General features: G+C 47.1%; 1 protein-coding gene across 3 annotated transcripts in view; it reads right to left on the reverse strand.

Annotated features, from left to right (window-relative positions):
* Nucleotides 1–13,179, reverse strand: part of RIC8B (RIC8 guanine nucleotide exchange factor B) — a 74,208-nt gene that overhangs the window by 21,315 nt on the left and 39,714 nt on the right. For 2 of the 3 annotated variants that reach the window (XM_033951654.1, XM_033951652.1), the window contains exons 7-8: nucleotides 12,973–13,068; nucleotides 3,433–3,577 (exon numbers count right to left, since the gene is read on the reverse strand). In XM_033951654.1, the coding sequence (XP_033807545.1) occupies nucleotides 3,433–3,577; nucleotides 12,973–13,068 (241 nt within the window). The remainder of the gene's footprint in view (nucleotides 1–3,432; nucleotides 3,578–12,972; nucleotides 13,069–13,179) is intronic. The other variant, XM_033951655.1, reaches the window with a different exon arrangement.

Raw genomic sequence — 13,179 nt, forward strand, 5'->3', positions numbered from 1 at the left:
TTGGATCTCTGAGGGAGAGAAGATGGCATGCTTAGGCAGACTAGATAGGCCAGATGGTCTTTATCTGCCTTCATTTTTCTCTGTTTCTTTGTGGCTCCAAAGATTTTGGGCAATGTGGGAGATGCTGCACATCCTGCTCACCAAGCCCTAATTGGGGAGAAACACCCCCCCCCCCCATGTGAAGAATCTTATACTGTAAGTCTCTGAGGGCCACATTCACCATAAGCTGTGGAGTCCTCTCTGTAGCTTTCAGATGTTTCCTCCTGTCAATGCATTCCACGCCACTGATAGTAAGTCACACGTGTGAACAGGGTATCAAATCTACCCCACTCCTGCAACTGGATAATCTTCACTGTACCTACTTCTCTTGAAAGAAAAAAAGATCACAAATCTGAACAAAGATCACTATTCAAATTTTCTGTACTCAGTTCCATCACATAACTATGTAACTGGAGGAAAAGAAACATATCCCACTCTCTTAATCCATATTGCAAAGGGACTACATCGCCATTCTGTGTCATCACATTTTTGATCTGTGTTGGCCACAAGATTCCCAAACGCAAAAACTTCCTGCTGATAGTCCTGATAAGATCTGTCCATTATCGCGCAATGGCAAATATACAGAGCATTCCACAGAGTAACAATATTCCAGCTACATGTTATTCTACAAATATACCATATATATTTGAATATAAACCAAGATTTTGGGGCCAAAAACGGCCGTCTCGGCTTATATGCTGGTCAGAAAATAATGGAGTTTTATGGTTCAGTGAAAGTCCCTGCCTGTCAGCTTTTTCTGCAGCTGGAAGAGATGGAAAGGACTTTCTGTCTCAGAAACTGCTAAAAGTGACTCCAAACCAGGAAACCTCCACCCCCACGGAACCTCGAAGTGTGTGTGTTGGGGGGGGTAATTATGCAGCCAGCAACTTGATACCTCAAGGGTTCTTACTCAGGGCACCCATTGCCTGCGCTCAAGCCAGTGAAAAATTCAGCAGGCAAGCTGGCTTCCAGGGGAATGGACCCTAAGCCCTGAAGTAGTACACAGCAGGCTGGCCCTACAGGTCCACCTGAAGGTCTGCCCTGCGAGCTGCAGTCTGGCTCCATGGAACCTGTGTCCTTTCCCAGCCAGAGAATCCCCAAATATGGGGTCTCAGGGCACCAAAGCCTCAGAAAACAAACAAACTTAAAGCCGAAAATAAGAAAAACTAAGCAGAGCAGATCTGAAACACCTCTACACAGTTTGCCTGCAGAAGGAAAAACTGAAGGGGGCACTTCTCCACTGGCAATGTGGGAGGTACTGAAGTTGTAAGTAAGTATCGCACTTCTGCAAATCCCGATTCATGGAAATGGACTGATCACCTAACGTACAGACTCCTGAGTAGATGTAACAGGAATAGAAAAGGAAAGGGAAAGGAAATAGGAACTTGCATACTGCCTTTTTGTGGCTTTGGCATTTCAAAGCTTACATTCAAAGCGGTGGGCACTGGAGGATTAAGTGACCTGTCCAAGGTCACAAGGAGCAGCACCGGGATTTCATCTCACAACCTCTGGAGGCAGAGGCAGCAGCTCAACCAGTGAGTCACAGCCCTTCCTCAAAGAAGAAAAGAAAATCTCTGGAGAGACTGGAAGTAAGAAAAGGGTCACGGGCGTAAGGGTAAGGGAAAGGGGCCAGGAGAACTGACAAACTATACAAAGTCATTGAAAAGGCCAATTAATATTTTGAAGAATCCAGTTCATACTGAAGTGGGCAAAAATTAAGTTGTAGTGCCTAATTGCTGTAATTAACAGAACAATTTCCGTCCCTTGAGTACCTGAATAAATTCATGTAAACCATTCCGTGCTCTCCCGGGAGAACGGTATAGAAAAATGAATAAATAAGTAAATTCTACCTTGCTGTACCTTATGCCTGACTCAGGGCGTTAGGCCCCCCTCTCTTGTGGTGTTGAAATCCAGACTAAAAACCCACTCTTTTGAAACTGCGTTTATGTCCTACCCTGACACCTTCTACAGCCCCCATACCTGTTGTCATTCCCTCTTTACTCCCTTGCCTTTAGTCCCTTATATTTCCCCTACCTAAGTAACACCTTTGTTCTATGTCTGGCTTAATTAGATTGTAAGCTCTTCAAACAGGAACCATCCCTGATATGTTTGGTGTGCGCCTGGTAGCACTTTATAAATTGTAATAGTTGAATTGTAATCCTAAAGGCTTTGAAAATCTAATTAGACATTACTAGTATTTTAGCCCGTTACATTAACGGGTGCTAGAATATATGTCTGTCTATCTGTCTTTATTTCCGTCTCTCTCTCTCTCTGTCCTGCTGTCTTTCTTTCTGTCTGTCTCTGTGCCTGGCCCCCTTTGTCTGTCTGTCTTTCTGTGTCTTTCTTCTTTTCTTTCTGTCTCCCTTCCTCCCGCTGGTGGTAGAATATATGTCTGTGTTTCTTTCTGTTTCTCTCCATACTCTCACTCATCTTAATATTTTGCCCCCAGGAATTGTCACGCACAGTCAACATGGATTCAGACTTCTGTGGTCAATGTGAAAATTCCCCCCCCCCCCAAAGTCTTATAAAGGAATCAGGCGGCTCAAGTCTGTAAAAGACATACGGATGAAAATGAAAAACGATAAATACCTCCCCCATTACCAAAAGATGCCAGAGACTGCCTGAATTTAGATGACAATGGCTCAGCAGGCAAGGGGAGGGGGGTGCAGGTAGACAGACACACGGGCAATTCCGAAGGTGAAAGACAGCATGCAGGCACTCCAAGGGGACGGCAATACAATGTGGCACCGTGCATGGCTGCATAGCAAAGTTCAAAAGTGCCCCGCTATTATCTTTTTTCCCAAAACTGACAATGTTTGCATTTTTCTTCAACCTCCATCTCCATAAATTATTCAATCAGTACTATTGTCTGTCGATTTACAGTGGCTGACCTTTCTCACTCGATTGTAGTGACTGTGAACCTCTGCTTCCTCTGACGTCAGCGTCTCTGAAGTTGAAAAAAACTTCGGCCCGTCTCCGTGCTCGGCCGCAGCGGGCTACAGCTGCCGTGGCCTGCAGCCGCCAACAGCTGCGGCGGCCGACATCCGCATTGCTGTATTTTTTTTGTTGTTGAAAGACGCGGCGGTGGCTCCTGTCATGATCCCCACCTGCGTCGGAAGTCCGAAGCAGGCGGGGATCGTGAGAGTAGCCACCACTGCGTCTTTCAAAGAACCGTAAGCCACGCATGCGCACTTCTTATGGGTCGCTACAGCTCACGGAAAACAGACGCATGCATAGGAAGTGCGCATGCGCGGCCTAGCCTTTTATTATATTAGATTATGGGAATAAGAAAATAAAAATACTAACATGGAGAAAGAGATAATAATTACTGCAGATGGGCAGACTAGATGGGTGTTTCTATGTAACTGAAAAAAGAGAAGAGCTTTTATTTACCTTTTTCCTTACAAAGTACAAACAGAAACTCAGCTGCAATCTGTTTAACACTGAGATCCACATTGGTCATCAAACGCACTAGTTTATTCCGGACTGTAGTGCCCACCTCTGGCCGATTACTCACGTCTCTGAGGGGAGGCAACACCTAGTAACATACACACAGAGCAGACAACTTAGTTAAATGTCTTCCACAATTCCACACTGACCACAATTGAAGGCTAATTTTCAACTCTAATTCCATTGGGAAAACCGCATTTCTACACAGACACAGGCTATTTGAAAAGCAAACGTACACCCCACTTCCATAACATGTGTCCTTTACCTGCCTTTGTAGGAGGCGTTCTCAGGAGCAGAGTTCAAGAATACGTATAATTTTGTTCAAATAGAAAATGTTCTGCAATGAGCAGGAGTGAGTAGACATTGCTCCTGACCTTGGGACTGTACGCTGGGGGAAGGGGGGGGGGGAAGTTCTGGCTGGGGTTTCCCTACTGTTCGATGGCTGTGGGGTAAGGAGGGAGGGGCACTGCTGTACAGGGTGGGGTTGGAATGGATTGGGGGGGCTGGAAGGGGGGAGTCATCTGATCGGTGACTTGAAGTTATTTTGGATGCTGGCAGATATGCAGTTTTAAGGACAAAACGAAAATCCAACAAATCTGCAGTAAAAATACGATGAACAAAAGACAAAGAAAGGTACGTCAGACCAATGCGCAAGATGCAGGCAAAGTGTATTTAGAAGAAACAAACAAATTGTTGAGTTATATAGAATATGGGACCCAACACGGTCTGTGTTTCGAACTGAACATCTTCCTACGTAACCGATATACAGATCAGGAATTTGTTGCGTGTCCCTTGTTACTACTTTTCGGGACCCCTGAAGAAGACGTTCAGCTCGAAACACGGACCTTGTTGGGTCCCATATTCTATATAAAGTGGTTTGTTTGTTCTAAAGAAACTTTGCCTGCATCTTGTGCATTGGTCTGAAGTACCTTTCTTTGTCTTTTAGATCTGCAGTTTTAGCATCCACATAGGGAAGGTCTGAGGAAAGGAAGGATATCACTAAAGAATTCCTATCAACCTCTCAATCACAGTTGCTACGACACTTGACTGAAACCTCGTGGGAAGGAAGTGGCCAAGACGATCACTTTGTACGCAGCATAGGCACAACAGTGAGGCTATGGGTACACTTGGCAATAAGGAGGATCCAAAATGATAAACTGCAAAAATGTGGGGTGAAATTATTAATATCAAAAATCGAAATTATTCATGAAATGCTGAAAAAAAGTATGAAACTTGTTTGTGGTGAGACCTCAGAAATTCATACTGCCCTTAATTTCGCCACGGCATCTATGCATGCCGACGCCATTACAGGCAGCAGTTCCCACAGTCTACATCAGGGATCTCAAAGTCCCTTGAGGGCCGCAATCCAGTCGGGTTTTCAGGATTTCCCCAGTGAATATGCATTGAAAGCAGTGCATGCACAGAGATCTCATGCATATTCATTGGGGAAATCCTGAAAACCCGACTGGATTCCGGCCCTCGAGGACCGGAGTTGCCCATCCCTGACATAGACACTCTAATCCAGGGGTCTCAAAATCCCTCCTTGAGGGCCGCAATCCAGTCGGGTTTTCAGGATTTCCCCAGTGAATATGCATCGAAAGCAGTGCATGCACAGAGATCTCATGCATATTCATTGGGGAAATCCTGAAAACCCGACTGGATTCCGGCCCTCGAGGACCGGAGTTGCCCATCCCTGACATAGACACTCTAATCCAGGGGTCTCAAAATCCCTCCTTGAGGGCCGCAATCCAGTCGGGTTTTCAGGATTTCCCCAGTGAATATGCATCGAAAGCAGTGCATGCACAGAGATCTCATGCATATTCATTGGGGAAATCCTGAAAACCCGACTGGATTGTGGCCCTCAAGGAGGAACTTTGAGAACCCTGGTCTACATGAAGCATAAGTCCTCGAGAGGACGATTCTGTATTGACAAGGGTAAAACTGAACTTTCTGCCAATTGGTCACTGGATGTTAAATGTGGTTGGAACATGTTTAGGTATAGTTGATTTTCTTGACCTCCTGAAGAAGCCAAGGGCGAAACAGGCCTCGTTGAGATCACGATTGAATTGAAGTTTCATTGCTATTCAAAGCTAAGTTCCACATTTACAATGTTTACAGAATATTTATTGTTTTAATATGACAACACATTGTCCTAGATTGGTTCTCAAAATTCTTGCGCTCCCGCTCCTACTTCGTCAACATGAATGGCACCTCATCCTCTCCTTGGAAACCGCTCTGCGGAGTCCCCCAGGGTTCACCTCTATCCCCGATTCTTTTCAATGTCTATATGTCCTCCCTGAAACTCCTCCAACTTTCTACCACTGCGACACTCTACACCTACGCCGACGACATCCTTGTCCTTCTCGAAACTGACTCGAATCTCACCAACCTCTCTGAAAACATCTCAACCTGCATAACTAATCTCCAATCCTGGGCTCTCTCCGTTCAGATGAAACTAAATGAGACCAAAACAAAACTTCTCTGGCTCGGCCCAAAATTGGATCACCTACCCTCCTCCATCCCTCTTTCCTCGGGCTCCAATCTACAGCTTGAGCACTCTAGCAAAGTTCTGGGAATCACCATTGACTCTACATTGTCCTTTAACGACCACATCAACTCCCTAGTAAAAAAATGCTTTTTCAATCTTCATATGTTAAGGAAAATCAGATCCTGCTTTCACCAGCATCATTTTGCTGTCCTTGTCCAATCCATCATTCTCTCCAGACTTGACTACTGCAATTCCATCTACCTAAGCCTAACAAAGAAAAATCTTATCAGACTCCAACGGATTCAGAACACCGCAGCTAAACTAATCTTCACAAAAGGCAAATTCGACCATGTCTCCCCGCTTCTATCTAAGCTTCACTGGCTCCCAGTCTTCCTCAGGGTTCGTTACAAATGTGCCTGTCTTACCTTCAAATCTCTTCACGGCATCCTTCCCCCCCTCTTTCCTTTATCTTGGCTCTCGAACACTCATTCCACCAGATCCACTCAGAAATTCAAACTATCCTTCCCTTCTCTAAATGGCATCTCTCATACAGGAAAGCTCGGAACATCCCTCCTCTTTAGGATCACCGAGCTATGGAACAGCTTTACTGCCCACCTCCGGTGTACGACCTCCCTCCAACACTTCAGAAAACATCTGAAAACCTGGCTTTTCGCCAAAATGTAACTCCCCCCTCCCTTCCCCCCTCACCTTCCTACTTACCAAACCCTCCTCCCTTCCATTGGAGTTCCTTTCTTTGTTTTTAATTCCTGTAAACCGTGTCGAGCTCCACTTCTGTGGAGATGACGCGGTATATAAACTTAAGGCTTAGTTTAGTTTAGTTTAGTTTAGAATTAGGTTGGAGGTGGTGATTGACCCGTGATTGAAAATAAAACCCCCCGAATCGATCAGTTGGGGGTATGAATTTCTGAGGTCTCACCACAAATAAGTCTCATACTTTGAGTGAAGGCTCAGTCTTACCATTTTTTCAGCATTTAATAAATAATGAATTACGATTTTTGATATTAATAATTTCACCCCACATTTTTGTAGTTTATCATTTTTGATTTCTCAGTGGGGATTGTGTCGTTTTTGAATAAGGAGGACCCACCATGGCACCTCAAGCTTCATTTACTTATTTACATTTCTTATATACCACTTCTATTCAAAGCGGTTTACACTCAGGTACTGTATTTCTCCCTATCTGTCCCAGTGGGCTTGCAACCTAACTCCAGTACCTGGGGCAACAAAGGGTTAAGTGACTTGCCCAGGGTCACAAGGAGTGGTGTGGGGATTGAACCCGCAACCTCGGGGTGCTGAGGCAGGGGTTCTAACCACTGGGCCACTCCTCCACATCAGCTGCTATTCCATCCAGCATTTGGAAGGCCCTGCATAGGGATGGCCAAGATTATTCTCCTAATAAAATCCTAATAAAGAAATACTGTTACCTGAACATAAGAACATAAGAATTTGCCTCCGCTGGGTCAGACCAGAGGTCCATCGTGCCCAGCAGTCCGCACCCGCCGCGGCCCATCAGGTCCATGACCTGTCATGTTATCTTGATTTAGCCCTATAGCCCCCTTGTTTTTTCTATACTCTTTCCATACTCTTATCTACCCTTATCTGTATCTGAAGCACCAGTTCCGCCAAGCCGGAATGCAGAAACATAAACAACCCACCAATTTCCCCAACTAATTACCATAGGGAAAAAGGGGGAAAAAGGGGGATAAAGACCCTATAAGCCCTAGACCAGAGATTCTGAGGTAGTTGCTACAACATTACTGTATACAAAATCAGTAAGAGAACTGAATAAATAAACGTCACTGCACATAACACAGAGAAGGTAAATGCTATAGCTCAGTGGTCTCAAACTCAAACCCTTTGCGAGGCCACATTTTGGATTTGTAGGTACTTGGAGGGCCGCAGAAAAAATAGTTAATGCCTTATTAAAAAGACTAGTGTTTAAGCCCATTAGATTAACGGGTGCTAGATGTCTCCTGCTTTTGAACCTGGGCAGGGGCAGAGGCAGAGCCGGGGCGGGAGGGAGTGACGGTGGGAGAGCAATTTCAAAGCTTCAGCATCGGCGGCTCCTTGACCAATCCGCGCTTACAACGTCCCCACACTTGTGGTCTGGCTGGCTCCCCCACCAAAGCCCTTCGCAGCGGCAGCCCCTCCCGCATCCGTCCCCGTGTCCCAAGCCTCTCCGAAGGCCGGCTCCCACGAAAATGGTACCCCTCTGTCCAAAGCCGCGGCGGAAGCCTCCCTCAAGACACATTTCAAATCTGACATATTGTAATCACAAAACAGAAAATAAAATTATTTTTCTTACCTTTTGTTGTCTGGTCATTATTCATATCATGTAGGGGTCCCAGGCTATGGTTGGCTTTTGACAACTCGCTTGCCAGGGCCCCTTCTTTCTTCTTCCCTCCCTCCATCCCTGCAGCTGAAGACAGGCACCTCCCCCCAGTGGTCTGAGACAGGAGGGAGCAGTTAGGAGAGGGTCTGAGGGCAAAGAGGGGCTCAACAGCACACAACCACCTTTCCTTCCCTCCCTCCATCAGGTGCTCCAGTGGTCTGAGACAGGAGGGAGCAGTTAGGAGAGGGTCTAAGGCTAAAGAGGGGCTCAACAGCGTCCAACCACCTTTCCTTCCCTCCCTCCATCAGGTGCAGTGAATCCACCAATGTTAAAAGGAGCCGCGTCGAAATCGGAGGCCTGCCACTGCTGTAGCACGTTCCACTCTGCCTTGGTCCCGCCCCTTCTCTGACATATGGGACCGCGGCAGAGGGAATGTGTTACGGTGGGGGCAGGGCTCCAATTTCAAAGCAACTCCTTTTAACATAGGCGGAGGTAAACTGTACCTGATGGAGGAAGGGAAGGAACGGTGGGTCAAATTTTGGCAACGGCAGGAATTGTTTTACGGGCCAAGCACCGTGAAACTTTGTTTCTTTAGGCAGCCCCAGTTATTTACTTGGATTCAATGTGAGCCGGGTGAGGAAGGCCGCCGCAGCCTCGCGGCTAGGTAGGGGAACAACAATGGCGCTTATGCTCAAGCCCCCGCCGCAGCTCCTCTCTCGATCCTGGTGCGGTTCGAGAGGGGAGTCGTGGCGGCGGCTTGAACATAAGCGCGATTGTTGTCCCCCTACCTAGCTGCGAGGCTGCGGCGGGGTTTCCATGGCAACCCGATCACGCATCTCAGTGTAGGGCCGGGTCTGGCGGCGCCGTATAGTGCGGAAGCGGGAGGCGGGACCTCAGCACAGCGCCGCCGGCCCCCAGGAGCTCGAGGCCGGCTGCGGACATGCCTGGCGTGGCATGGTGCAGGAGGAACAGTGATCGGTGGAGAGCAGGTGATGAATAGGTGGCGCGAGGTGGAGAGTAGGTGATGACGTAAAACGTGCGCATGCGCACTCGTGTTTTCGGGACGGATCAGGGAACACGTTTTTTTTAGTGCGCATGCGCGGCTAGCATTTTTTTATATTATAGATGACAATTTTGCTTGAGGTAAAACTTTTTAGAGTTTAAAAAACTTTCCTTTAACAGTTAAAAGGAAAGATATATAAACTATAAAGAGTTTTTACCTCATGCAAAATTGTCATTTCTTTAATAAGACATTAACTAATTTTTCTGCAGCCCTCACATTTAAAGTTTAATATATTTTCTTTCTCAAAACTGGCACATTTCAATCACTATATTGAAAATAAAATCATTTTCCCTACCTTTGTTGTCTGGTGACTTTATTTTTCTGTGCTTTCAACTATGTTTCCAGGGCCTTCTTGTCCTTTGACTGTTTTTCTCTCTGTCTTCACTTTCTGCCTTGCATCCATCTTTGGCATTAACTTAATGTTCAATTTTTCTGCTTTCTTTTCAAAATCTACGTTTCCATGTCTTACCTTCCCTTCCTATCTCTCTCTTCTTCCGTCCTATTTCCATGGTCTGGCATCTCTTTCCTTCCTTTCTCTCCCTCCCTCCTTCTTTCCTTTCCCCTGGTCTGGCATCTGTCTCCTTCCCTTCCCCCATGCCCTGGCATCTCTCCCTCTCCCTCCATGGTCTGATATCTCCTTTCCTTCCCATGAACTTGGCTTCTTCTTTTATTCCTCTCCTCTCCCTTTTCCTTCCTTCCCTCTCTTTCCCCAGTTGGGGGCAGCAGCAACAGAAGCAGCATTTCCCGTCCCCCTTTCCTGTGCAGGAGAGGCATTTCTCTTCCCCTTTCCCTCTCTCTCCCTTTCCCTGTACAGCAGCAGCAGCATTTCCCTAGGGTCCCCCTTTCCTATGTAGCAGAAGCATTTCTCTTTCCCCTTCCGTTCTCTTCCTTGTGGAGCAGCAGCGTGTCTGGCCGGCTCATTCCATTCAAAGCCGCGGGTGGCGGCTCCTCCCGAGATCCACGCCTGCGTCTGAAGCCTCTCTGATGTTGTGACGTCAGAGAGGCTTCCGATGCAGGAGTGGATAGCGCGAGGAGCCGCCAACCTGCGGCTTTGAACGGAACGAGCCGGCAAGACACGCTGCTGCTCCAAAAGGAAGGGAAAGGGGAAGAGAAATGCTGTTGATCGCATCCAGACCGCGGGCCGCAAATAAAACCTGGAGAGCCATATGTGGCCCGCGGACCGCGTGTTTGAGACTGCTGCTATAGCTGTACCTCTGCCACACTTCTGTAGCTGTTTCAAAGGGCTGCTACTTTCACTCATGGGAACACAATCAGCAGGAACCATCTACCAGCTTCCCAGCTGTGAAGAAGCCCACTACCCGAGCCTGTAGTCTGCTTTGCCACAGCTTCGACAGAAACAAGAACTCAAAAAGCTGCCATGTCCTCATGACAGGTCTGAAGGCCAGCACAAACATGGCTGGAATTGCAATTCCTCCTTGCGACACAGCTGGCCACCCTCCCTCTCTGCTGTCAGGAAATGTAATGCTTTTCATCCGCCAGCTACACGCAGAACTGGCTCTCCTTCACACCTGACGCTGGCTGCTGTTGTTCTCCTATATGACCCTAGAGGTGCCTTCCTTGCATAGATCTCTATCAGGTTATCAATAACTACTCAGGCAACAGGGCAGAGCCAGAGAAGCCATTCTAGGGACCTTCCCTCTCTGGTTGCAACCTGTCTGCCTCTATTCACTTCACTGCCCTTGAATACCCGTTTAAGAGTTTTTAAAGCCAGTTTCACAAATCCCACAAAGTCCTAACCTGAAGACAGGAAGAAGGAGGACATACAGAGGGAGGGGAAGAAGACAGACCACTAGGCCAAGCCTTGTCAAATGAAGGCCCGTTTGTGGGTCAAGGCTTGGGGCTCATGGGGAGAACTCTCACTGATCAACTAAGGGAAAGGTCAATAGACCGAACTCTGAGAGCTCCTTTGGTAGCCCATCCTAAGAACATAAGAATAGTCTTACTGGGTCAGACCAATGGTCCATCAAGCCCAGTAGCCCATTCTCACGGTGGCCAATCCCCATTTGCTGGAGGAATAGAAATACTGGCTGCAGTACCCCTTATACAAATGATAATATCACTGAAACATCAGTATTCTGCTCCAGCTTCTGGTTGGGCAGCATTTACCATATTTTTCACTCTATAAGACGCACCCGACCATAAGACGCACCCATCTATAGAGGGGGAAAACCCAAGGAAAAAAAATTCCCACCGCCCTGCCCTGTACCCCCTCTGGTGGTCAAGTGGTAGGCCGGGACAGGGTCTTATAGAGCAAAAAATCTGTAGACAGCATAGGCACCCCCCCTTAGGCAGCATAGGTACACCCCCCTAGGCAGCAGAGGCACCCCTCCCATAGGCAGCAGAGGCAACCCCCCATAGGCAGCAGAGGCACCGCCTCCATAGGCAACACAGCCACCCCCCCCGTAGGCAGCCCTCTCGGTAACTTTTTTTAAAGTCCCCTATCTGCGCTCCTGCCTGTCTCCCTTGCTGGATGGCTCTTTTTCAGTTTGAGCAGAGCGGCGCAGAAGGCATGCGCATGCAGTCAGTTCTTGCAAGTCACAAGAATTGACTGCAGGCAATCGGGAACAGCGCCAGACCAGACAGGAACACGGACAGCATGCGCCTGCCTTCTGCACCGGCGAGGGAGTAAGGCAGGAGCACGGAAAGGGGACTTTAAAAAAAGGTACTGGGGGGCCTGCCTACGGGGGGAGGTGGTATTTGCTCCATAAGACACACCCTTATTTCCACCCCGTTTTTTGGGGTGGAAAAAGTGCATCTTATGGAATGAAAAATACAGTATCCTTGCATCTGGACCAGTCTTGCAAGATGATAACAAAAACATGTGAAGTATGTTTCCTTTATATAAATTTGCTATACTGATTTTCATTATAAAATGTCAAACCAGTTTATAAGAGATGGAAAGGAGCTCATAAATCTTGATAGGAAAGCAGAGTCAACGATAAGGAACAGGAAAGAGTGAGAGGGAAGAAAGAGACACACCTGCACAGAACCTACCAACATCCATGACGTCCCAATGAGAGAGAAAAAATATGTTTTAAGGCCCTCGCAGAATTTCTCCTAGAGGGCCTCCAACCCAAATGGAGGGGTAGCGCGTTCCATAAGAATAAAGCTAAAAAGATGACCAACTGCCTTGTATATTCCAACCTTGCATGGGGAGTAGGGGGTAAGGAAAGCTGGTGATTAGGCAATGAACAAAGTAAGCATAGAGGATTAGCAGCAAGGACTAGATGAAATATAAAATTAACCCGAGGAGCTATTTGTGCAATAGACATAACACAGACATAGAAAAATAGAAAGGAACTGAGTAACAAGAGTGCGACCTGAAAAGCCAAGGTGAATGTCAACATGGAATAAAAGCGCGGTGTAGTCCATAGATGAAAACTTGACCTTGTCCCAGAGCACTGAGTATGTAAAATGAGTGACAATAGCACAGCGAATCAATGGCAGCACTGGGATTATAGAGGAGGCGCTCTTGCTTAGCCTTACACAGTTAGTGGCCGTTACGACTACTTCCTTTTCAAACAGACGGGAACTCTTTATTCTGCTTTTGGAGGTTACCTGAGCTTTGACGAACTTCCTCATGTTCCGATGAGCTCGGGAGCAGTCTGTCAACAGGCTAAGCACTGGGGTAAGACGTTCTCGGTAGCTGCTACCCTGAAAAAGGGATCAGAAAGAAATGCCACAGCACCAGTTCAATGAATCATAGAACAATATAACCTGAGCACATTCTTCTCTTACAAGTCTAAAAGTAGGTGCAGCTCATGT

Source organism: Geotrypetes seraphini, chromosome 7 (assembly GCF_902459505.1).
Source record: "Geotrypetes seraphini chromosome 7, aGeoSer1.1, whole genome shotgun sequence".
Taxonomy (NCBI): Eukaryota; Metazoa; Chordata; class Amphibia; order Gymnophiona; family Dermophiidae; genus Geotrypetes; species Geotrypetes seraphini.